Raw genomic sequence first — 27394 nt, forward strand, 5'->3', positions numbered from 1 at the left:
AGCCTAGAATTTCAAAATATAAGACATCAATAAGTCTTCTATATTTTCCTAACTGAAATGTTTATTTTTAAGCAATTTTCCCCTGCAGTGATAAGTTGTTAATACTTTGAATAAACTATAGCATGCATTTGGTTCAGTAACAATTTCATGTTGACTCCAGCTTCCAGCAAGACGCTATCATTCTTTAACAAGGACACGAGAGGCGAGGTGCAAACTGTCACATTTGACACAGATGAAGTGAAGGCATTATTTTATGGAAGTTTTCATAAGGTAAGAACACGACAGCCGAATTCCTCTTTCTAGGAAAAGGATTCCTTAAAGATTCAAACCATTTTCTTTCCCTATTTATTTAAATGTCATGTTAAATTGTAGAACCATAGCTATCTTGGAAGTGTTAAGTCTTAGCGTAGAGTGTTTAAGTCAGAGAAGAAACTTTAAAATAATACTCCTACTAATCAAGAGATACATTTCTTAACATTTTGATACATTTTCAATACCTATCTCTTTTTAAAAATATGATACATTGCTTCCCAAGAGTTGGAATTGAGCCTGTGGCAGTTGATAGTTGTGGTTTTTTGTTTGTTTGTTTGTTTACTGCTTTCTACTCACAATTTCATTATGGTCCTTCATGCCATTTGGTTTCAAAATCTTTCTTGTAGTGGATTGTATTTGAAATATTTAGTCTTTTTGATCTTGTACATTTTATAGAGCACAGCAAGTTTTTTTGGCTTGTTTATAGGAAAGTTACATGAATGGGAGTGATGTGCAGAGTACATTGAGCAGGCGTTCTCGCTACTTTTGCTCCCAACAAATCTTGGTTTCTTTCTAGAATGTTTTTCTTAATTCATGAGTCAGATTTTAATAAGGATACCCAAGAAATCTTTTCATGACCTCTTAGAGACTTCATTATGCACATCAGTGAGACTCGATAATACAATGAAGGAGAGAGAGAGAGAGAGAGAGAGAGAGAGAGAGAGAGAGAGAGAGAGAGAGAGAGAGAGAGAGAGAGATGCAAATACCACAGTGTATTTCTTGGTTAAAAGAGGGAAGGCAAATTCTAGCGTGGCAAATGCTGTTGGCTTCAGCTAATTTTTTTATCTGATAAGTGCTGTCGAATCTGGCAAAGTTCTTATGAACTTTTGTGGCTCACTGGCAGCCCTAATACACCTACATTTGAGTATTTTCCTGAGAAGGATTATTTTACTTTTTCTTTCATATTCACCAATGATACTGAAAATTGAATCATCTGATAATCAACTGATAATCATTTAATAATTATAATTTCTTAGTGTTCAATTTTCATGTAATGCTGTTTTATTTGAAGCTGGAAAAGACAATATTTTGAAGAGGTTTTGACATCATTAGGTTTATTGTATTTTTAAAAATTTCTTATATGACCCAATAATCAGATTAGGATTTTATTTGTGTCCAGTAAGCAAAACATATATCTCAAACTACGAGACTTAATTAGGACTATTTTTTTTAACTTTCTATTTTTATCATACTTTCCTATGGCTTGTAAATTTTACTTTCTGATTTCAATACCTATTCTTGCTGCAATCCAGGTAATAATGTTTTGAAATACCCTCCTCTTTATGCCATTTACTGTTTATAGTTATTTTGTGGTTGAAGTCTTTAGAGGGGTCCCAACTCTCCTTTCTCTGTAATTTCTTCTCTCCCCAAACTCATAACCCTTTCCTATCATAGTAGTTTTCCTATTTTTTTCTTCTCCCCCCTTTTTACCATGCTCTTTTCTGCTTTTTACTATTTTTGCCACACACTCCCATCTAACCCACCAGTTACTTCATGGACTGACCACATTCAGTTGTTATCAGCTCTTTACATTCTTGATGGATCCAGGGAGTTCAGGAGCGTCCTTCATTTTTATCTCATTCCAGCGCTGAAGTCCTCCAGTCCGCGGGATGGAAAGGATAGTACTGTGACGTGACAGCAGAAAGTTAGTGACAGAGATGAGAGAGGGGCTCTTTGAAGACAGGAAATGAGTTTTAAAAGCTTAAGTAAGGAAGAACAGGCATCACGGTGGCTACTCGTGTGTGTGTGTGTGTGTGTGTGTGTTTGATTGTTACAGACGGATGACATAGTGAATGTGAGAAATTTATAGTAGAGGGAGCTTTTGGAATAATCTTGACATAAACTAATCCAGTTGTGATTTTGAAATGAATTTTCTGCATACCATAGTCTTACAAATACTTTGTGACTGTTTATTTTTTGTCATTATATATGTTTTTGTTCTTATTTGTGGGTGACTATTCTGGGAATGCTTATATGTTGTTCCACTTGAATTCAATATTACATGTTTGCCCTAGGAAGATTTAAAATTTTTTATTTTTCATAAGTTGAATAGTATTTTTAAATAAAAGCAATGTACAAGTATAATTCATCTTTATTTTTATAAACACACTAATGTTTCCGTGGTAATTCCTGGTAAAAATATTTACTGTTGTAAAAATATCTTATGATTATGCCTTTTGACTCAGCATATGTAAAGCGATGTGCAGTGAGTTTCTGTGTGTGTTTTTTTTAGTCTGTTCCTTTTAACCTCAAGCCAAACTTTTAAGAATAATCAAGTACTTACTTTAGAATTAGTGCTATGATAAGTGGAAACTATGAGCATTAACTGTAGCTTCAAGGATCACCCACAGCCATTCTTCACATTGTTGAAATACAAATGTTTTATTAATCCTTGCACTAACAGATTTCTTAAGACTCTGAATGTCTTCTGTATCAGACCCCCCAAAAAAGTCAACTGAAACTTCTATCCTTAAAAGGAAATTGATTCCTGGATTTGTATTGATTTCCAGAGTCTCTCCAGAAGACTAATGCTAGGTGCTTTATTAAGTATTTTAAATAGTGTACAAGTTCTTTTTGCCTGAAATTGGGAAATACTGCACTAAAAATTCAGCAAATTTATTAGTATAAGTGGAAGACATTTGAGATGTTTTTACTCCTAAGCATAGTAATAGCTAATGATTCTTTAGCTATTGAGCTACTAACTACAAGAAGAAAAACGAGACTGTCTGTTCTCTTAGAAGATCTACAACCTCAGACACCCTGTGTAGGGTGATATTCGACTCTTTGGTAGTGTTTTCTTAAATCCGTACAGATCTTTACAGATACATATGCACATACACATATAGAAATGATTTAATAATATATTTAAAACTGTTCATTATAGTTTACAGTCATTTCATATGGTCTACCCTTTCTAGTCATCTCAGCAAGATTACGTAGGGGAAATACGAAATCGTGCATGTGTGTGTGAATGAAGAAAACAGATGCTTAGAGTTTAAGTGGCTAATCTTACTACATTTTGGTAACCATTGGCTTTGCAACTTGGCTCTTGGATTTTCCGTGCAAGATTTTTGATTTGGGATAACATGGTTTATAAAATATGTTTCCTTATCTGTGAACTGAACTAAGCAGATGTTCCCCACCCCCTTTATCCTTTTTGTAGACACCTTATAATGGAAACAAATTCTCTTTCTAGGTTCATATTGTAGTGACCTCAAAAAGTGTTAAGATTTACATTGACTGCTATGAAATTATAGAAAAAGACATCAAGGAAGCTGGAAACATCACAACTGATGGTTATGAAATTCTTGGAAAACTGCTTAAAGGGGACAGGAAATCAGCCACAGTATGTAACACATTTTCATTTCTTTGGGCACCTAGAGTTAAGCTAAGTTGAAATGGATATTTTCTAAGTGTCTCGGTGAGTTGTAAGCTGTCACATTTCTTGGCTACACTGAGACATTAAAAGTTACATTGAGGAACTATACATGCACTACTTAATGAATGCCATAATGTGGCTGACTGCTAGAAATGATCAAGATGTCCAGGGACCAGAGGAAGTCACGTAGCCATCCCCAAACCAGGTCACACTGGAGAACGCAACACAAATAGTTGCCAAGATAACCAGTAAAGCCTAGAATAACCCCACTTCCTGACTTCAAAGATAACTGCATGTACACCTTCGTACCATCCGGTCCTTAAGTGTTTGTGAAGATGGGCTGGTACTATCATTCGAGTCTGTGTTGCCTCAGGAGCCTTTCAATGCTCTGTCTCAGAAAGAGGGTCAGAATAGGACAGCCACTGGCTTCAGTCTCAGGCAACTAGTGTGTCTTAAAATCTAAACCCCCACCATACCAGCCTAGTCAAGTTCCTGTGAAATGTAACGGATGTATTGTTGTAAAAGCCAAGATAACCATTATGTCACACTTTTGGCTTCTATTCTTTAAAATCGGACATATTTATTTTATTTAGTTATAGTTTCTTCCACAGACAGGAGGCCCTTCTTCTAGATTCAAAAGCTAATCTCTTATTCTACAATTGAGCAACTAAGATCAGTGCACATTTAATATGGTTGTGATAAAAATCCAGGCTTTTTATTGAATATTGGACTTGATGTTTTACAGTATGGTTATATCAGGTTTTTTTAAAAAAGAGAATGGCAATCTAACCACCTTCAAAAGAGCTTTATTTTTTAAACTGTACAAAGATAGGTAGCTAATAGGTAATTTGTTTATATAGGTAATAGATAATAGCTTATCTATTAGTTTAAAGATAAACTAATGCAGTGTCTTAGTTTGCTACTGCCCTATAACAGAAATATCACAAGGTGGTGTCTTTAAAGAACAGAAACTTATTTTCTCACAGTTTTGAGGGCTAAACCTCCAAATCAGTGTCTTGGCCTTGTGCATTCCTGCTGGGGACTTCCCTTGTAGCTTTTTGGTGGTGGCAGGCAGTGCTTTGTGTGCCTTTGCGTGAGCTAATCCTGCGTGTGTTTCTGCCCTATTCTGCTCTTTTTATCACACAAGTAACAAATGAGTAAGTTTGGACCTAAGTCACTTTGGTATGACCTCATTAATAGAACAAAAGAAAACATCTGCTGTATAGTAGGGTCATCTTTGTTGGTATAGCATTTAGGACTTGAACAGCTGCTTCGGGGCCCAATTCAACCCATAAGAGAAAGTATTTGTTATAAGTAAATAGTTAAGCAGAAAGCCATCAGAAACGAAAAGTTCATAGTCAATGTGTAGAAAAGATTTTCTGAAAGGATGGTTGACTTTAGAGTAAAGACCCCTGGTGACACCGGGGTGGAGGGTCAGATGTTCCCAGCAATTCTGTCAGAGAAGGACTGGCTCCTCCGCTCCAGGAAAGATGACAGCTCATAAAACCCTGCGGGAAGTTCTGCTCTATCACATGGATCCAGTCTAAGTAGCATCAACCCCATAGTGCCCATCAATGACAATTTTAGAATCAGAGGGAAGTGGTTTCTTTGATGGCACTTTTCTACAAGGGCAAACTCTTCAAGGTTGATAGAAATGTGTATATTTTTCAAATTCAATTAAATAAAAAATATTTCTTAAAAAATAAATAATCTCACAGGAACACTTCATTTTAGTCAAGGAAGTCCACCAGCAGTAGAAATTTCATTTAGGCAATTCGTTTGCTTATGTTTTTTTTAAACACCGGCAATGAACTTCTTGCTGTATTATTAAGTAAGGACCACATTGCTCTCTGGAGTTTGGACCCTTGAGAGCAGCTGTGTGGGAAGTTGGCAAAGGTTAATATTAGGAAGCTTTAATATGAAATGTTTTCCATGCATCTTTAGCTGATGTTGCTGTTGGTTGTTTGCAGTTCCAAATCCAGAATTTTGACATTGTCTGCAGTCCAGTGTGGACCAGTAGAGACAGATGCTGCGATATTCCCTCCAGGGTAAGTAAACGGAACTGAATTCTTTCCGTTCTTAATTGGTCCCCGGGAAGGAACTCTTGGAAGTGCGATGGTCTGGGAGGGGAAGCAGCACTCAGCACCTGCATCTCCAGGATGGAGCGAAGGGACCCATGATACGTGCGTTCTAACTGGCTACCACACTAGTGCTTTTGAAACCCCTCTTTCCTAAACCGGGAATACACAAGACCATATCTGGAAATTCCCCCGAAGAGTCCAGTTACTCAGCCTCAGGAAACTCCTCCCGAGTCAGTGTGTTTGATAGACCATGTGCTGGGAAACTCTTCTATTCTCTGTAAGATCGCACTAGTTTACAGAGTAAGCCATCACTGCTCTGGAAATCCAACGTTTTTCAGATGGTAGAAATAACCGTAGCTCTGCTTGAGATGGTGGCATACCTCGATAGAGTCTCTGTGCGCTATTGGACTTAACAAGTGGAATGTTAGGTATGCCTTTGAAGTTTCTGGAAGGAAAAGAACCCCAGGGATCCACAGGATGGCCACGCATTATTTACAACAAAACCCCAATCAAACAAAACCAAAACCATCCATTCCGACTCGTAGCAGCCCCGTGAGCCAGAACGGAATGGCACTGGTGGACTTTCAAGACCATAATCTCGAAATAAGCAGACTGCTCCATCTTTTGCCCATGGAATGACTGACTGGTGGGATAAAACTGCTGACTCTTTGGCTAGCAGCCAAGCCCTGGACCACTGTGTCACCAAGACTCCTAGTACATTATTTAGGCAGTCGATGTTTATTGAGAACCTAGCCCGAGCTAGGGGCCTCCTGTGGGAACACATGCTGAGGGGCTTGTGCCCATCCTACAGTACCAGGAGAGGAAGCCTGGCCATCTGCTTCCATTAGGGTTACAGACAAGAAAGCCCCAGAACAGTTCTACTCAATGGCACATAAGAGAGTCATGAGCCAGAGCCTATGAAGGATTTATTACAAGCAAGGCACAATTCTAAGGGTTAGGGTTATAGCACCGGAAAAGCAGGCATTTAAATGAAGGCATGAGAGAGAAATAATGAACAAAATGCATGCTATAAAAGCATATAACATGTGTTGTGTTATAAAACCGCCACCTGTCTTTCAGTGTGTTGTGCTGCGGTGCCTTATGTGTTGGTGTGATGTTGGAAGTGATGTCACTAGTATTTCAAACGCTAGCAGGGTCACCCACAGTGACCCACGGTTTCAGCGGAGCTTCTAGACCAAGAACAGACTGTGAGAAAGAATGAGACGTCCACTCTACAGGGATTAGCCACTGAAAACCTCATGCACTGCATTGAAATATTGTCAGATACTGAAATCTTAATGAATAGAAACAGAACTTTGCCAGAGAGAGAGCCAGAATATGAGCCCATCTGGTCCAAAGGCACTTAAAATGTGACTGAGGAAGAGCTGCCTTCTCAAAATAGAGTCGGCCATAACGATGTGAGTGGAGGAGAGTCGGTGACCATGACGCCTTCAGGACCTTCCATTGCGGATGGGCATGACTCAAATTGAGAGGAAACAGCTTTAAAAAAATCTAATAATTGGAACTTAAAATGTACAAAGTCATCAAAAATGAAATGGGATGCATGCTGAGGGGCTAATATCCTAGGCATTAATGAGCTGAAGTAGACCAGTATAGGCCATTTGGAACCAGAAAATCATGGTTTACTCTGCTGGGAACGAAATAATCAAGAGGAATGAGGTTGCGGTCATCATCAAAAAGGACTTTTCAAGATCTATCTTGAAGTAGAATGCTATGTTATAGGATTATATCAAAATGCTTTCACAGAAATTTAATCAATTCAACTATGATTCAAATTTATGCACCAACCACTAAAGCTAGTGATGCAAGAATGGAAGAATTCTACCAGTGTTTTCAGTCAGTTTTAGCAAACACTGAAATCAACGTGCATTGATAATTTTGGTGGTTGGAATGAAAAAGATGCAAACAAAGAGGAAAGAACAGTAGTTGGACAATCTGGTCTTAGTAGTAGAAACAAAGCTTGACATTGCGTGACAGAATTTTGTAACATCAATGACTTACGCATAGCAAGTACACTTTTCCAACTACATAATGGCAACTATACACATATAATTCTCCAGATGGAATACACAGAAACAAAATTGACTACATCTGTGGGAAGAGACAGAGGAGAAACTCAATACCAGCAGCAGAGGCCAGGCCAGGGGTTGGCTGTGGAATAGACCACCAATTGCATATATGTAAACTCAAGTGAAGCTGAAGAAAAATGTTAAAGTCCACAAAAGCCAAAATATACCTGTAGCACTAAATGTCAAGGTTATCTCAGGAACCAATTTGCTGCACTGAACACTAATGACAAGAAGATGTGATAAACCATGGGAAGACATCAAGAACATCATTCAAGAAGAAAGCAAAAAGTCATTTAAGATGCAGGAAAGTAAAGACCAAAATTGATGTTAGAAGAGCCCCTGAAACTTGCTCTTACTCATAGAGTAGCTAAAGTAAATAAGAAAACTGATGACATCAAAGGGCAGCTTAAGAAGACAGTCAAACATTGTAATGAAATGTGCAAAGACTTATAAGTTAGAAAGCCAAACAGAATGAACATGCTCAGCATATTTTAAAATCCTATGGACAAAATATTGAATGATTAAGGAAGCATCTAGACAAGATGGAAAGAACACATAGAGTCACTGTACCAACGCCCCCCCCCCCCAAAAACACAACCCACTGCCAAACCAGTCAACATTCCATTTCAAGAGGCAGCATACGATCAAGAACTAATGGTGCTGAAGGAAGAAGTTCAAGTTTCACTGAAAGCATTAACCAGAAACAAGGGTCCAGGAATTGATGGAATACCAATTGAAATGTTTCAACAAGCTGATGAAGCACAGGAAGCACTCACTCATCTAGGCCAGGAAATCTGGAAGACAGTTAGTTGGTCAACTGACTGGAAGAGATTCATATTTGTGTCCATACCAAAGAAAGGTCACTCAACACAGTGTGCAAATTATAGAGCAATATCTTTGATATCACACGCAAGTAAAATTTTGCTGAAGGTCATCCAACAATGGTTGCAGCAGCACATTGATGGGGAACTTTCAGAGATTCAAGCCCCTTTGCGAAGAGGACATGACATGTGGATGTCATTACTGATGCCAGATGGATCTGGTTGAAAGCAGAGACTATCAGAAAAAGTTACTTGTGTTTCATTGTCTATGACAAGGCATTCGATTGGGTAGATCATAACAAACTACCGATGATTTTGAGAAGAATGGGAATTCAAGAACACTTCATTGTGCTCATGAAGAACTTGTAGAAAGATAAAGAGACAGTTATGAACAGAACAAGAGAATAATACGGCATGGTTTAAAGTCAGGAAATACCGTCTGTATTTGTGTATAAGCTGAGTTTTTTCAGCACATTTTTAAGGCAGTTTTTGTGGTAAAATTTTAGGTGCCGCGGCTGATATTCAGGTTGGCTTATAGTCGAGAGTATCCAGTATGTGCATCAGGGTATATGTTTTCACCATGCTCACTCTGTGTGCTGAGAGCTTCAGGTCTTCTGTCATTAGTGTGTAATGTGTCGAGTCTGTTCTTCAGATATGCGTGGGATAGACTCAAGGTCATGGTTTGTCTCCCATGGATTTGTCTTAATGTTCTTCATCTTTATCTGCCCTTATATACAAGCAATTTATCATTCATTTCAGTCAACCCGGGCCCTGGTTTAAGCTTCTCTGTTGTGTCTTTGCACTGAAGTAGTCATTGATGTTACAAATTGCTATCATGCATTGCCCAGCTTATTAACAACCTTCATATGCAGATGACACAATATTTATTGCTAAAAGTGAGGAAGACTTGAAGCACTTGCTGATGAAGATCAAGGGTTGAAACTTTCAGTATGAATTACAGCTCACTATAAAGAAGACCCTAACCCTCACAACTGGACCAATAAGTAACATCATGATAAATGGAGAAAAGATGAAAGTTGCCAAGGGTTTCCCTTTCTTGCATCCACAATCAATGCTGATGGAAGCAGAGTCAAGAGATCAAATGAAGTATTGATGTGCATAAATCTACAAAAGGCCTCTTAGAAGTGTTCAAAAGAAGGGTGCTACTTTGAGGACGAAGGTGCTCTTGACCCAAACCATGGTACTTTCATTTGCCTCATATGCATGTGAAGGTTAGATATTGAGTAAGGAAGGCCAAAAGAAGATCCATACATTTGAATTTCGATGGTGATGAAGAATCTTTCAAGTCCAGTGGATTACAAAAAAAACCAAAACCCTCCAAGGATATCTGCCTAGGACAAAGGACAGCCAGAATGCTCCTTAGAGGAAGGGATAATGCCACTTAGTCTTACATACTTGGGACAAGTTGTCAAGGAGACCAGTCCTCGATTAGCACATCATGCTTGGTAAGGTAGCGTGGACATTGAACAAGAAGAAGACCCTTTGCAAGATGGAGTGACAACAATTGCGAGGGTGGTGAAGGCCCGAGCAGTGGCTCACTCTGTTGTTCGTAGGGGAGCTATGAGCTGGCACTGACTTGCTGGCACCTGACATGTGATGAAATGCAATGCCAGAGTAGAAAAAAAGGAATCCGGGTGAGGAGACAGAGAGGGATGGTGGGTGCCTCAGCCCTAAGAGATACGATAAGTAGGGTTTGAATAGAGTGAGGCAGTCAAGCACTGTAAATGCCACTCAGAAACCCCCCCTCACTGCCTTCTAGTAAATGCCCCGGGGCACTGTAAATGCAAAGCCCTACGGCATGAGTGGAAATGGGAAGGAGGGCAGGGGGGCTGGAGCAGAGCTCAACAAAAGGGGTGTTTGTGGGAGGGCATGCGATGAGGAAGGAGGCTGGAGAGTGGTTTGCAGAGGATGTTGGGCTTTGTAGACCTAGAAAGAAGCTTAGATTTTCTTCTGAGTAAAGTGGCAAGCCAATCTGAGATACAAAGGTTTTCTTAACCCCTGGATTAGAGAAAATTGGAACTTCCCAGTGGTCCTAGTGATTTGGTAAGCCTTCCATTGTCACGCGAGACATCCTAGTGTGGAACATACAATAGAAGTTTAAAGGAATGAAGCATGTTTGAGCATAAGACAATTAAAAATGATCTCTTTAAGTTAGGAAATAGATTTTTAATGTGTGTGTGTGTGTATGTGTGTGTAGGATAAGTGAAGGGTGGGGATGGGAAGTAATTTACTCTCTAATTCAAATGTAAATATTCTTTTTCAAATTTCAGAGAGATGAAGCAAAATGTCCCGCTCTTCCAAATGCTTGCACATGTACACAGGACAGCGTCGGACCCCCGGGACCGCCAGGCCCTGCCGTAAGGAAACGGACATAGCCCCCCTAGTTTCCCTTTGAACTCTTTGGGGTTACCATCCGTTTGCCAGTGTGGAGTCCATAATATGCTCTTAGCTAGCTGCGTCTTCTAGGGCACAACAAGCTAATTTGATACCCGTATTTGTAGTATGTTTAGAGATTTGAAATGGAGTAAATAAGAAGAAAAATTTATTCTGGTGCTTGAACACATATCTCTAGTTATGAATGGATGATATTATCAACTAGTATTTAAGAGAGTTTCTCATAAAGATATTACCATGGATTTATATTTGCACTTCCATGATTTTGAAAATTCCTTACATTGCCTAAACATTAATGCTCTGTATATTGTGAAGCCACATTTGATATACTGACCCATGAATACTAATTTAGAACATAGGATATGTGCCCCTTATAAAAATGGGGATTTTATGTATGTGATGAGTCATGAGACCGGAGTAAAATGTTGACTGTAGTAATAACTTGACTATAAAACTAGTGTATGCATGGAGTGATGGGGGACACGAAAATGCAAGGCAAAAGATTAACTCTTGTAGGGGCAGCCATCATTGATCAACGTGGACCTCTTGATCGGTCAGTCCAACATCTGACCTGGGTCAGTCTTGCTGAATGGCAGTGGCAACATTAAGCGCCCCTGGGTTTTTCTTTTAAGGTAGTAGACCACTGACAGAGGGTTCTCAGAGCGCCACGATTGACTATTCTTAAGTCATAACAAATCATGCAAATTGATCTTCAGTGAACTACAAGCTGCTACCTCCTACAACAGAATCAAAATCACACTGAAAGTGTGACCATTTATTTTTAATGACAGAGACTTAATTAACTTAAACTTGTAATCATACATTTGTACCACAGCTGTCATTTGGAGGATTTTGAAAAGTAAGGTCCCCCTCCCTTGTTGTGAGGTATCACTGTCATTTCAAGTTTTTCTTTGATCATGGGTCTGATTTCTCATTATTTAAATCCATGTTCTGAGAGGTTAAGATGCTCAGGTTTTTCAATATTATTTTTCTTGAGTGATGAATGCACTTAATTCTAAAGGATGATCTCTTGATTGCACTCATGCAGTGTTTGTGTTTTCCAATAAGCCACAACTGCGATTTGAAAATTGCTAACCATGAGTAAAGTTCCCAATGTAAAAATCAGACATTCAGAAAGCACCACATCTTGAGAGTGGAGTTTCTTTTCCTACATATTTACCTAACATGAGATGTTTACTTGAATATTTTTCATGCAGCTATAGAAATCCTGATTGTATGGAAAATGCATTGCTCTTGAGGCAAGTTTTGTAAGTCAACGTTTTCCTTCTTTCCCTGCGCTCACACTATAATGTCCTCTTCCCATGTCCTTCAGGGAGGTCCAGGTGCCAAGGGGCCCAGAGGTGAACGAGGCATCAGTGGAGCAATTGTAAGTATACCTCCAAGTGCATTTGCATTTTCATCTCTGGGTTGAAGTCTGGTTGTTCAAATTTCCACGAAGGGAGCATGTGGCCCCTGAGCAAGTTAGTTCAAGTTTAGTGATCCTTAGGTAAAATAATTGTAATGGTCTTGTCTTTGAACATGAAATGGTGGATTAGACTAATCTGAGAAAGACATACACATGCATCCTCTTATTGCTGTAGGAATTACTCAGGGGACACTTGCAAAAAATCGTGTGAGTTCAGTAAGAATATGGGAAAGTGGAGACAGTGAGCTGGCCATCCATCAGCAGACCCTGGTAGAGAGCTGCTGGTTGTTGGTTGGGAGCCACTCTTTGGCCCTTGAACTCACCTGACTTAGAGAAAGACCTGAGCAGTCCACTCATATGTTCCTTCAGAGCCTCACCAGTCCCCACACTGGACTTCCATAAAACAACTCAAGCTTCTTGGAGAAATATTTTATAAGACATAGTTTTTGTCATAAGATCATGAACGACAAGCGAACCCAATTAATAAGGTGTGAGCCTGGCATGCTACCCAGGTCTGTCTGACTAAGTCTGGGACCTTTCCGCCAAAACATGGTGCCAAGAAGCTCCAACACAGAGCCCTCGCGTGGGGCGGGGGGGGGGGGGGGGAGGGGGGAGGGGGGCGGGGGGCGGGGCGTCAGTTGTTTGTTTGCTTGATTTATATAAACTCCACTCACAGAAATAATCCTGATTTTAGGAGATTGAGACTAGTTTAAAATAACTAAAATCCAACGAAAAACTCAAAACTAGTCAAGATTTGGTCTATTGTCAACATATTTGTCTCTTAAAACAATTGCTTCTCATAGAACTTTCGTGGACATGTGAGCTCTCTAGGGCAATTTGCGACCCCTTTCCAAAGGTTCTTCAACGAGTATTAAAGGGAAGGAGGGAGGTGCACTCATCTACACTTTCAGAGATGGCCAGAAAACGTTTTCAACGATGATATAATTGGTGTCCTGTAGTTAATGGCGCTAAGCTTCTGTGTAGGCTTCAGCACTGTGAAACATTGCATTTTTTGTGTGGTCATTTCTTCCTTGTGCACTTTTAGGGCCCCCCTGGTGCTCGTGGAGATACAGGTCCTCCAGGCCCCCAAGGGCCACCAGGTCCCCAAGGACCCAATGGGCTGTCTATTCCTGGCGAGCAAGTAAGTATAAAGGTTTTCTGTATTAAATGAGGATGGTGGATTAGCAAGGAGTCTAACCGGAATATTTTCTGCTACCCTTTGCCAAACTCAATTTTTTTCCTCAGATAACTCAAAAAAAAAAATAAATAGGAAGTCATTGAGAAGTCTTCCTATTATAGTAACTTCATATATGTAAATAGCCTATGTGAGAATACATAACTCTGAGAAGCACCGTGTAGAAAAATTACTGCCACTTTTTCACTTACTTGACTTTTTAAAAAGTAATACAATACTCCTTTAACATCCTGATATCTTGAAATTGCTTTAATTTGTAGCATTGGAAACCTTGTGTAATATTTATGACTTGCAGGCAAGCTTACATTAGTGTACCTGGGACCTTACTTCTCTTTAAAAGACATTTTCAGGAAATGTTTTGATCTTGTTCTAAATTCTAATCCGAAGTTACAAAAAGTACTTTCTATTTTAAGATTTATATTTTATTTAACTACTAACATTTTTTTTCTGTCACTTAATGGGAAGATGTTGAGAATGTGGATTTCAGTAAATGAATTCTCTATACAATAAATGCACAGTCCTTTAATTTCAGTCTAAATTCCATTTTGAGAAAGGTGACACAGTAGAGAACAGGTACATTGTTTGGGGAGTTAGAAGAAATGAAGAGAATATCAAATTTAGGTCAAAATGAGGCATGTGAAGTGACAGAACTTCCCTGAGGCTGATTTGAATGCGTCTGCCTTCAAGTTCTCTCCAAAAGGTGGCTGTTAGGACGTTTAACTACAATAGCTATTAAATTGAGCTGATCAGTTTTATCTTTCACTTTGCTTTTGTACTAGTTTCTTCAGAGATGTAGTTATAAAACCAAAATTGTATTATTTCATTGTTTGATTTTACTAAACACTTTTCTGTTGCTAATCAATACTGAATTCATGCTATAAAGAAAAAAGAGCAGTTTTTAATGTTTTTGATTTCCATGAAAATTCCTATGATTAAAATAGGCTCTTTTGAATAGCATAAGGAGACATGGTGCACAGCGGCTGACCAGTCGGGTGGCTAACTACCTGGCCAGCAGTTTGAAACTCCAGCTGCTCTGGGGGAAAAAGATGAGGCTTTCTTCTTTCTAAGATGTACAGCTGGGGAAACTCACAGTTCTTCTCTGTCCTATAGAGTTGCTATGAGTCAGAATAAAAAAATCCTCCCACAAAATTAAGTCAAAGCTGCAATATAGCATTTGTAGTTTAAAAAGTGATCATCCATAAAAAATATGTGCTTGCCATGGATTTATGAAGTGGTGGAGATGTCATAAATGACTCATGCCTTCCCTTTTCGTTTGCTTTCTCTAAAATGCCTGGGCACAATCTCTCTATTGCCTGTTCTAGGGTCGCCAAGGGATGAAAGGTGATGCTGGTGAGCCAGGACTTCCAGGCCGAACAGTGAGTTGTTCTTCAAAGTTGCGTCTCCCCTCCCCCACCCCCCACCCCCAGTGTCAAGTCCATCTGAAGCATTTCCTCCAAAGGCACATCAAAGTCAATCAGCAAAACAGAAGTTTGAGAATGTGTTCCATGTTATTTCCTGTTAATACTCTAGTTTTAGTCTTCCATCTTGTGCCGCTCAATTCAGGTGTCTCCTCTTGACTGTGTGCCAGGAATGGTGCTTGCTTCTGCTCCCCATCCCTCCTCTACTCTAATAAAACATTTTGGGGAATAAAAAGTATCTCTTTCACAGAAGTATATCAAGTGATATTCCCTTTGGGAGAACTCTCAGTGTTTTACTTGTCATTTTGCTTTTGTATAGGGAACCCCAGGCTTGCCTGGCCCACCAGGACCAATGGGACCTCCTGGAGAAAGAGTGAGTTTTGGGGGGCAGGCTATAATTACATTGGGAATAGCATGTTGTGTACTGATTAAGAATCCACCACAGTCCAATTTGGTTGGTGTTCAGGGTTTGCATGTCTTACAGAAGACTGAAAAGCTAATTTCAGTGAATTACCCAACATCAGACCAACCAATGATGGGGAAATGTAGGAGTTCTCATTTTTAATTTTGGTGACTAAAAAAAATTAGAAAAGAAAGAGAGAAAAGAAATCTAGCTGAGAAAGAGATTCAAATATCCTAGCAAACTGTTTTTGGTCCCCAAGTATAAATCTGTGTTAGCGACAGCTTTTATCTAACTGACAGTGCCTGCCATCAGTGGTTTTGTCTTGAAAGTAGGACACCCTCCCCACACTTTCAGAACACAGGTACCGCTTCTAGCCTTTGATCACGTACGGGAGATTTCACATCTGCTCTCGACTTAGGATGAAAGCAGTCCCAGAACCCCAGTATTTCCTGGGACAAGGAGAGGAAAGGGTCAGTGAATTCAGTCTCTGCGCCATGTTCCCCAGTGTTATGGAGACAGTTGCTTCCACAGGCGACATGGAGGCTTTAGTGTGAAGAATCCAGAGGTTTTAGAGTTACACAAAATGAAGACGCTGATGACTTGTCAGCATCTTCTAGTTTGGACAATTGTCTGCGGGTAGTTGCATCCTGACAACCAAGATAAAACCTAGGATCAACAGCAGTATCCTACAGGGACAGGGATGTAACACTGACCACCGCACCCACTGATCTATTAGCCTCAGTTGCCATTGTGCAGAAGAGGCAAGCCAGTGAAAGATTTCCCCAGATAATTTAAAACTGCATGTTTACTGCATGGTTGCCAGTAAGTTTTGTGTTCATGCCTACTTTTGAGTGTGTGTGTGTGTGTGTGTGTGTGTGTGTGAGAGAGAGAGAGAGAGAGAGAGAGAGAGAGAGAGAGAGAGAGAGAGAGAGAGAGAGAGATCAAAGAGAAAACCATATTCTCTCCATATTCTCTGGGAGTCTGAAACCTGGAGGTGGAACACACACACACGCACGCACACGCACGCACACGCACAGACACACATACACACAAATGTGCTTCAAAATTTCATAGGAAATCTTATCATTCTATTTTTCTATAAAACTGTTTGGGCCCCTTATGTGTGTATTCATGTATGTAGACACACACACACATTTATGTTGTTTGCTGCCATCGAGTTGATTCCAGTTCATGGTGACCCGTGTGTCACAGCTGCTAACAGAGGAGGCTGCCTGTGGGAAGCAGTAAACACTCAGCGGGGAAAGATGAGGCAGTTGGCGTCTACAAAGATTGCAGCCCTAGAACCCCTATGGGTAGTTCTACTGTGTCCGACAGGGTGCCCGTGAGGAGCCTGACATATTTATGGCAATAGACTGCGATTAGATATATTTGATTACATAAGTAGCACAAAAAGAGGTATTTGTCTGGTTCTCTGAGCCTAGAACTCAGAGAACTTTCGTTCTTTGAACTCGTATTTCACAGAATAAGGTCAGTGATATTGCAAGGGTGACAAGTTGGTCTTGTTTTATTAGGGATTTTTAAAGACATCTGCATGACAATTGCTTAAAAAGAGGACCCTTATTGTAACTGCTTTAAAGAATATTGTATATCATGGTGGAAGACACTTAGGTGGAAGAAATGCCATCCAGACTGTGTAAGCGATGCTACCAGAATATTTTGGTTCTTAAGTGGCTTGCAAAAGCAATGTTGATTTTAACAACAGATGCCCTTGAGTCTGTATTTTTTGTTTGTTTAGCAGACCTAGATATTTAAGAAAACAGTTAGAAATCTTGATCCTTACAAGTTTCTGGGGAAAAAATATCTGAAGTGTTTTCCAAGACAATTTAAAAGAAATTTCTTCCATTGTAAAATCCATATGATAATGAAGAACCTGAGTGCCTTATTAAGGCAGTGACCTACGTGACCCCAATTCTTGCTAAAATTCACAAATTGGATTAAATTATCACATTATTTTCTACAAAAAATGAGACAAACATCTCCTTTTATCAAGGAATGCAACAACCATAAAAAAAATGACCTGAGTCAGAAATCCTAGGCTGGATTTCAGGGATCTGCTCTTGAGAGCAAGATGACTCATCCCAGACGGAGGTCATTTGGCACAATATGGAAAGGAAAAACAACTGAGGTGCGTGAGCCAAAGAGGAGTTGTGCTCTGCTGGGGCTGACCTCTCCTTCCAAGTGAACCCAAGATAAAAAACAACACAACAAAAAGCACACTTAACTATTTAGTAAGAGGATAGGAAATGGCCTCAGTTTTTAGTAGAAGGTAGTCAAGACAGAGTTGCTACTTTGTTTGTTTTTTTTTTTTCACTTTGGAAAAAATTAGGCAGTAGTAGAAACATAAACGAAGTCCTTAGAGTAGGCGCCCCAGGGGAGCCCTGGTGGCTATGCATTAGGTTCAAAGATCAGAAACCACCAGCTGCTCCTCTGGGCTTCCTGCTTGCGCAGCTAAGTCGCAGTCTTGGAAACTCTCAGGGGCAGTTCTTCCCTGTCCTTTAGGGTCACTATGAGAAACGACATTGACCCGATGGGGGTGACAGTATAGGAGCCCTGGTCGTGTAGTGGTTACATGTGGGGCTGCAGACTTCAAGATCATCGGTTCAAAACCAACAGGATTTCCTTGGGAGAAAGACGAGGCTTTCAACGCTTGTAAAGAGTAACAGTCTCATAAACCCACAGGGACAGTCCTACTTAGCCTGACCTGCAATGTAACTATGAGTCAGAATTGACTCACTGGCATTGAGTTTGTTGTTTTTGGTTTTGGGTGAAGCACATTGTTAAGCATTTGACTACTAACTGAAAGGCTGATGGTTGGCACCCACCCAGAGGCACTCAGGGAGAAAGCTCTGGGGCTCTGCTTCTGTACAGGTTTCAGCTGGAAAACCACGTGGAACTCAGATTTACTCTGTCACCTGGGGTCGCCGTGGCCAGAATTGACTGGCCTGCAACTGGGTTTGGTTTGTAGAGACACAAATAGCCCTGTGCTAGCAACCAGTTGCTTCGAGTCTGGGAAAGGAAGTTTGCCAATTTGGTGAACAGCCTCTCCATCTTTAATGATGCTCTGTGTTTTTTTAGCCACATTACTTTGACCCTATTTTTATCCCACCTTTCTTAGGTGAGCTTGGTGACCACCGACTTTTCAGGAGAAAGAGCCAAACTTCCCTTTGACTTCTTTACATTCTTACCAAGGGAAAGCCACGTGAATCTGTCATCGTTAAAGGAGTGGATTAGTTCGAACTGTTAGGCTGTCTTTATTTTTAGCTATATAAATGATTGAGTATAGAAATGAGTTATCCAGTGAGAGCATGCTAAATTGGAGAACATGTTTTTGTATATGTGACTTCGTATTGCAAAGGTGACCCGCTGAACAACAAACTGGGCTAAATCCTTCACTGCACCTGTAGCAGCCTGATTAGCATCTTTTTACTTGCTCATTATTTCACTAACCTCTAATTAATTCTATTTTTCCTATAGGGCTTCACTGGAAAAGATGGTGCAATGGGACCCAGAGGCCCACCTGGGCCACCGGTAAGAAATGAATAGATTACCTTATTGCCCTTCCCATCCCCCAATTTTGCTGAAAAACAGGTAACTTTGAGGCTCATTCCAACCATACTCTGGACATGCCAACCAAGGGAATTTCCTTTGCTTTTCTTAAATCAAATAAGTTCTAAAAATACATATATATCAAGATATGGAGTCTTACTCTTTAACCAAAGTGTATTTGAAAATAGAAATATATCTCTAACTAATTTGACCACTATCTGGTTAGCCTTCAGTTTCTTAACCACAATGATGGGTTGAGTTTTGTGAACGCTATGATTTTGTCCTGCCTTAAAAATGTAAGAATCTGTATCTGAGGATTTTTAAGGACATTTGTTACTGAGCAACTGTCAGTTGTTGTGATGAAATAAATTCATCCACAAATAGTCAAAGTTTTTGAGTGAGAACCTTTAGAAAAAGATACTGATGCCAATGGTTAGGAAACCTGCATATGGACACCCGCATCCAGGTGAGATGACAAACTGTTAGAGGTGACAGCTGGTCTAGAATGTGATGTGTAGGAAATGTCATAAATGGTCTTCTGTAAACGTGGCTAAAATGTTCTTGGGTCAGTGCTAAATGTAACGAGAAGTCCTTTGTAGCCTTCATGAAGTGAGGAGTGTTGATATGGTAGAGAAAGCTGGAAATGTACAGCATCTGCCCAAAGAGGCACTCGCCTGAGAATGTGATTTCTAGAAGACAAGAGAAGACGCCACCAACATGGTGTTCATCCTACAGAAAACCAGCTACCGTCTTAATTTCTTTAACAAATTCTCTTGATGGATTTCCTAAATTTGGAACTGAAATTATCTGAACAGTAGAAATGCATTTTTGCTAACTCATGTTATCATCAACTTACTGAAATCATAGTCTATACATCGTGAAACTGATCATACACACGCACATACACATAATACCAGTTGGCTCAGAATAATATCTTGCAATTTTGTAGTACATGTAGAATTTTCTTGTCTTTTTAAATGTAGTTTAACTCTTCTCTAATTTGCAATCCTGTGCTGTTTCTTTGAGCAGCTTTAAAATGTGGACCATACTACACTCGTCTCCTTTCGATGGGCTTCTCCTTTGTCATAACGCTTCCTTTCTTGGCCCGTGTTTTGCAGGGAACCCCAGGCTCTCCAGGAGTCACAGGACCAAGTGGGAAGCCAGGCAAACCTGGAGACCACGGCAGACCCGTAAGAGGACAGCTTGCTTGTCTCCAGTTGTTTTACTGTGGATATAAGCAATGAGAGCTGCAAGGCACTGGCATATTTGTGTTATCTCTAATATTGCACGTGCAGAGCATTTGTTGACACGATGCTAAAACTGCATGGATTTAATGTGCTTCCAGCTCTAAGGTTTTTCACTCTGGATTGCTTAATGTTCTGGGATGAAAACTGTGGCCACTGGGTATCTTTAAAAGGAGAATGGGATCCTGCGCCAAGACACATATTTCTGTGCTGTCTCAACACTCACAGCTGGGCCAGCGGAATGGCTCTTTTTATTTCAAAGGGTATGCTGCCCAAGTCAGAAAACTACACGGTGATGGGGCCCAGTGTCCCTACTCTTCCTTTGCAAATGGTAACCCCGGGCATCATCCGGTCCCTACCAATGTGCTTTTCTCTGTCTCTGAGGATGCTAGGACATTAGTCTCTGAATTAAAAGAATTTATCTGGTTTAATTAGTTATTTTACTTTTATATACTGCTGTGACCTAGTTTATAGCCAGTTTACCTTATGTTTCAGTTAAAGCAATAGCTGAAATAATATTATGCAAATCTCATATTTTCAGCTATTAAATCTCAAATTAATTTTTCCAAAATCAAGTCTGCCAAAGTGTCCAAAAGCAACATTGGGTCCTCTTATTATTCACTACAAGTATGTTCTTATTTGAACACGTGTGTGGACTTATTTTTAAGCATTTTTGTTTTGGGTCTGGGTAGCTGTCTGAGTTTTAAAATGTACCTATAAGATAATTATCTCCAGTTATCATATAATAACCAACAATATAAATTTATCTGGACAGACATTCTCTCTTTTAATTTACAGCAATGTTACTTAGGCCCAAATTGAAATCAAAATTGTATTGCCTGGAGACAGAAGGGTAGGATCCTTATGTGACATCATCTTTTCTGTTTCTAGCCGGGCCATCAAGATAGGAGGATTTTGATGTAATCTGTGTGTGCACTAGCACAGGTCTTTGTTCTCCTTTCTTAATGGCATGCTTGGCAGAAATATCACTAGCATGTGTAAACGTACATAGAACTTTTCTACTCAGAACAGTCTTTCAATTTTAATATGGCTCCAATAGAATCTGTCACAAGACAATTACTGACATAATTGATGGCTGAAGCTAGAACCTTGAAAGAAACTTCTTTCCTCAACTTGAAATTTGATCTCTAAATACTTGTAACAAAGATAATTATAACAATTCATACATATTGGAACAATTTCTTAGTGCTAATAAATTTTTTAAAAAAAACCACACAGTACAGAACACCAGAGTAGCAGTGAACATTAAAAAAAAAACAAAAAAAAAACAACCTGGCAATCTGCAGAAAGCTCTCAACTCAGACATATGAATGTTTCCCACAAATGTCAAGTACCCAAACTCTAGATTTTGTGTTTTTCAAATGTGATTATCGTTTGAGATACATTTATTTTCTCCATTTTCTTCATCGTTTTAAGTTCTTCGTTGTCTTTCTATTTTTCATCTTTAAAAAAATCATTTTATTGGGAGCTCTTACAGATATTATGACAATCCATAATTCAATTCGATCAAGCATAATTGTATAATTACTGCCATCATCATTTTCAAACCATTTTCTTTCTTCTTGAACTTTGATATCAGCTTCCCTTTATCCCTTCCCTCCCCCAACCTATCACCCAGGAACCCTGAGCCTTATATTATAAATAATAATATTAATTATTATAATTTTTTGCCATATCTTACACATACACAGTATCTGTTCCCCTGCAATTCTGTTGTTTGTTTCCCTGGAGTGGGGCTTCACCTTTCCTCTTCTTTGTCTTTCTAAGGGGGACAGTGTCCCCTGGTAGTACACTGGGTTCGGAGTGGGGCTGCTAACCAGCAGATCACACCGGCAGCTCTGCAGGCCAACGATGAGGCATTCTGTTCCCACAGAGAATTACGGCCTGGGAACCACGGGAGGCAGATCTGCTCTGCTCTAGAGGGTGGCAATGAGTCAAAGCAGATTCAATAGCAGTGCGCTTTTGGTTTCTTCTCTGACTTATCCTAACCACTTGCCTTTGAGTCAATTCTGATCCAATGTGTCAGAGTAGAATAGTCCTCCATTGGGTTTTCATTGCTCACATTTCAGAAGTAGATCTCCACACCTCACCTTCTTTCCCGCGAGCCTGTGGAGAGACTTAAATTTCCAAATTTTAGTGACCAGCCATGCACATCCATTGTTTGCACCACACGACAACTCCCCTATTATATTTGACCATTCTGAGTCTTACCTAATTTTATTATCTAAAACCAAAAATGGCAGGTGAGTTTTAGCAGGACCCAGTAAAGATGAGCAATTTTATGCCATTGCTGTGGTGATCTGGTTATGTTGTCTTTCTGAATGATAACCCTATGTTATAGAGTGTATGTTTTCAGGCAGTGTTTATGAAAAATCCTATTTATCTGTTGAAAACATATTTATTCAGTACCTGTAATGGGCCAGTCATGTTTAGGGTTTGAGGCTTCAACGGGAAAAAAATGACAAAGTCATTGTTCTAGACTCTAGAATCTAGAGGTTATAGCAGAGGACACAGACAAAGGGCAAGTAAACTGATCATATGTATTCTGGTGATGGTAGAGATATGAAGGATAATGAAAGGCGACTTTGGTAGTGCATCGGTGGCTAGTCTAGAACTAGAAGGCTGGAGACCTCTCGGAGGAGATGGTGTGGGAATGGAGTGAGGGAGTAAGGTATTCAAAGGTCCAGGACTAGAGGTTTGCAGGCAAGGGAGCAGCAAGAGCTGAAGCTTGGGTGGGGAATGAGTTTGGCTTGTAAACGGACAGCGAAGAGGCCCTGCGTTTGATGTCGAGGGAGAGGAGAGGATGAGGAGATCAGATTGGTATGCAGAGCTGCTTATTAGGACCACCTAGTCCATTATAAAACAACAAAAAAGCGTTTTATTCTAATTGTGAGTGGAATTCAAGATTTGTAAGCAATTGAGTGACATCGTCTAGTTTCGCTTACAGTTTACCCCGCTGGTGTGGAGAGTAAACCACAGAAGAATAGGACTGGAAGTCCGAGGAACGGTTAAGAAATGACTGGGTTAGTCCAGCTAGAAGGCTGGGACTGGGCTAAGCATTCTCCATGGAGAGACGGTCTGATTTGAAGCAAGGTTAACGAACTAAGGTTACCTTCAAGAACGCTTTACATTCTTAATAGTCAGCAGATCTAACCAGCCACAAGGGAAGTGTGTAATGGTACGGGGCAATCCTTATATTCCAGTGCCAAGATTATATTGTGAATGGCATCGTAGAAAGTACACATGGTACATGCTCTGTGTATGACCGTAAAATCCACACCTCGGTGTTCTTTTGGAGGATGTGTGAAGATCAATAGATGAGAGATGCAGATGTATGCAGATAAGCAGAGAGTTGCAGAAAGCAACATACAGACACAGAAGCAAAGAGAGACATACACACACAGAGGTTGAGTAGACTCCTTTTTACAGATGAGCAAAATGTGAATAACGTGGATATAAATGCGATGTGTTATATTTGCTAATTCATTGAAATGCAGGCTTTGTTCTCCTTCACGGTCATCTCCATTCATGCATTGTTTTACGCCCTATATGTCAGCAATACCTAATGTGTGAAATTCCTGTATTTCAGGGGCCATCTGGATTGAAAGGAGAGAAAGGTGATAGGGTATGTATGTATTAAAATTGCCTTGCATTTATTTTGTTTTAAGCACTGAAATCTGAAATCATAAAAACCACATACTAACGACTCTCATTGATTTACTCAACAAGGGAGACATAGCTTCCCAGAACATGATGCGAGCGGTTGCGAGACAAGTCTGTGAACAGCTGATAAGTGGTAAACATCGCTTTTTTTTTAATGTACAGATTTCTAACATGCAGGAAAATGCACAGCTTTGCACATCAAACGTCTAAGATAAATGCATCTATTTAACTTTTGATAAATATTTATTTTCGTACATTCCCATCTTATAACTGAATAGATAAAGCTAAGGATATTTTAACAGTAGCCACTGAGCTCTATCATCTTTAGATTCGGTCTGGTACAAGACCATGTCTTATAGGACTTTTCAGTTTCCACATAAGAGTTTTTAAAGAGCCGCACATGAGTCTATCTGGAGGGGCTAGGAAATTGTATCCTTTGAACTTTGCTCTTTAAGTTATTCTATGATCTTAAAGGGAAGGAGACTCAGCAAAAGTGGATTTGATGATAGAAGATGCATTTTGTATGGACGTTTCCTCGTCTCCCTCTTACACGCCCCCTCTCCTTGGCACGGAGGGTCAGCAGACTGTTTCTGAGAAGCCCGTGGAGCACAGCTCTCTCTGCACACACGGGGTCCTCATGGCTCCGAGTCAACTTCATGGCAACTGGTTTGAGTTGGGATTTGTTTTCTTTCTACTCCTTGAGGCCGATTAAACAATGAAGTTCAACACTTACGGAGAGCGTGGGCCTTAAGACCGGGGCTCCTTCCTTCTTGCGGCTTACTCAGTATCCCCCACTCTGTAGTCTTGTGGGGTGCCTCATTAGAATCATCTATATGGTGCTTCCTAAAGATGAAGCTTCCTTGGACATTCCCCAAACCCCAGTGAATCACTGTCCTTGGAACTAAGGCCCAGTAATCTGCATTTTAAAATGTGCCAATTTAATGGTACATTTTTGCATTTCCAATTTACACTAATACTCGATTATCCATGTCTTAGGTGTACACAAAAATGGTGTAATTACAGAATTTAAAAATGATTTTCTTTTGTGTGATGTCATCCTCCAGACTTTTTACCTCACTCACTGCCATCGAGTTGATTCTGATTCATAGCAACCCTCTAGGGCTTTCTGAGATGTTACTCTTACACAAGTAGACAGCCTCATCTTTCTCCCAGGGAGCAGCTGGTGGGTTTGAACTGCTAACCTTGTGGGCAACAGCTCAGATTGTAGCCCACTATACCACCAGAGTACCTTAGGCTTTATATCAGTGATGTGTTAAACTTCTACAACTCTTTTGTGTTCACAGTCATGCTAGCAGCTTACTGGTTACCATTTATGGAAACAGTTGTTTATTGGGGTCATTTTGAGAGATACAATGCTTATTTTTAGTTTGAGGATTCTAACTAGAATATTTGCTGGAGGGAGAAGGTTCTCTTAAAGTACTAAGAGGAAATGATTTTGTTTTAAAAAAGCACTAAGAGAAAATAGTTTTACCCTCCTACGCCTCCATTTCTGAGTTTCTTACTAAATAACTGTATTTCTATTTGTAGGTCAGATGAACAGATTCAATCAGATACTGAATCAGATTCCAAATGATTACCACTCCAATCGAAACCAGCCAGGTCCCCCGGGCCCCCCAGGGCCCCCTGGCAATGCAGGAGCCAGAGGAGAACCAGGACCTGGTGGGCAGCCAGGCTTCCCTGGCTCACCAGGGATGCAGGGGCCTCCTGGTGAAAGAGGTGGGTGTTTCTTTCTGTTGCATAGACACAAAGGTAGCCATGTGCAAGTGTGGGCGCTGGTTGGAAAGACTGAACCTGGCAAATGGCTTTCACTAGTCTTGTCTCTGAGTGAACGTCTCTGCCTTCAGGCTTCAGGTACCCTGCAAACCATAGAGGGCTGAACCCAAGAAGACGGAACGCCTTTCTCGGGGATCTCAGTAGAGAGGGCTGTTTCCTGATGCTTTTGTTAATAGGAAACGCTAGCTTGGCAAACAAAAGCAGACATTGCAAACGCAATTGTTCTGACTGTGGCAAGAAAGTAACTGAATATACTTAAGCAGCCATGTAATCTTAGGGATATATATATATATATATATATATATATATATATATATATATATATATATATATATTCCTTTATTCAGTGCCTGACATTGTTTGTCTATGTTCGTTTGATTTTAATTGCAAGATAGATGAGTGTAATTGAAGGAAATAATTTAAACAAATAAAGGATTATCTTATTTGAGATGTTTTGGCATCTGGGTACCACTTTTGTCAACATGGTAGTTGACATTCTAGAAAATAACCTGATCTATTTCTGTATTATTCTGGTGGGTTGGGTACTATACTAGAGTTACTTAAGATAATCTCCTTGTAAGAGGTTTTTCAGTGAGTTGGAAGTGCTTATTCAAGATTTCTGTTCTTAATTACTATTTAAAAATATATTAGATATGTTGGTTTCCTTCAATTTTTTCCCTGACTTGCGGCCAATATTTGCTTCTTGGCTATGAATCTGGAATTACACACAAATGTCTAGAAAGAATTTGGCTTTGAGACGGAACTTCTGTGAAAAATTAGTTTCTTCACTAGGGAAACGAGTTATTTGACTTAAGTATTATCAGTTGAGATACAAACTATGTACTTCCAGAGAAGTTTTTCTCTTATGTTCTTCTGCCCTTCCTTAGGTTTGCCGGGAGAAAAAGGAGAGAGAGGTATTGGGTCTCCAGGACCTCGAGGGTCACCTGGGCCTCCAGGTAGGTTTGGCAGTTCATCAGATAAGGATGTTGTTGTTGTTGTCTGGTGCTGTCAAGCTGGTTTTGACTTGTAACGTCCCTATGCGTAACAGAGTGAAACCGTGTCCTGTCCTGGGTGTGAAATGAAATCAGGAGAGAATATAAATTCTGAGCGAGCACATGGTCTCTAAGAGAATGAACACCTTTTGCTCTTAGATTTGAACATTTGTGCCTCCATTGCATACAGCAAGTTCAATTTACATAGCATCTTGTTGGTGTTCTCTTTGTTTACAAAATGTCTGAACATATTCTATAAGGCACTGACTATAACTTTCAGATGATGGGTGTATGAGTTTTAATGATGCCGACAGTTGGTTCCTATTTGCTATTTCAGTACGTCCTTTTTATATTGTTTGGCCTCGCATTCTTTTTTTTTTTTGCTTTTGATGCTGAATTCACACATTTATTCATCAAAGTGATAGCACATTTTATAGTCAGTATATATCCCAACTTAACATGTTGTCACACATCAGGCAATACATCAAAGGTGGCTTACCTTACCAATGGAGAGCTCAGAGTGGCGTGGTGTCCTCTTGGTGTCTGTCACCGGTAGGGTTTTTATACATTGAG

At 39.9% G+C, this 27394-nt stretch overlaps 1 protein-coding gene across 2 annotated transcripts in view; it reads left to right on the forward strand.

Annotated features, from left to right (window-relative positions):
• COL12A1 (collagen type XII alpha 1 chain) overlaps window positions 1–27394 on the forward strand; it is a 123470-nt gene that overhangs the window by 91345 nt on the left and 4731 nt on the right. For both annotated transcript variants that reach the window (XM_075554887.1, XM_075554886.1), the window contains exons 51-64: window positions 161–270; window positions 3509–3658; window positions 5662–5739; window positions 10975–11061; window positions 12432–12485; window positions 13570–13665; window positions 15042–15095; window positions 15457–15510; window positions 19036–19089; window positions 20226–20297; window positions 23962–23997; window positions 24102–24168; window positions 25584–25772; window positions 26717–26785. In XM_075554887.1, the coding sequence (XP_075411002.1) occupies window positions 161–270; window positions 3509–3658; window positions 5662–5739; window positions 10975–11061; window positions 12432–12485; window positions 13570–13665; window positions 15042–15095; window positions 15457–15510; window positions 19036–19089; window positions 20226–20297; window positions 23962–23997; window positions 24102–24168; window positions 25584–25772; window positions 26717–26785 (1170 nt within the window). The remainder of the gene's footprint in view (window positions 1–160; window positions 271–3508; window positions 3659–5661; window positions 5740–10974; window positions 11062–12431; window positions 12486–13569; window positions 13666–15041; window positions 15096–15456; window positions 15511–19035; window positions 19090–20225; window positions 20298–23961; window positions 23998–24101; window positions 24169–25583; window positions 25773–26716; window positions 26786–27394) is intronic.

Source organism: Tenrec ecaudatus, chromosome 7 (assembly GCF_050624435.1).
Source record: "Tenrec ecaudatus isolate mTenEca1 chromosome 7, mTenEca1.hap1, whole genome shotgun sequence".
NCBI lineage: Eukaryota > Metazoa > Chordata > Mammalia > Afrosoricida > Tenrecidae > Tenrec > Tenrec ecaudatus.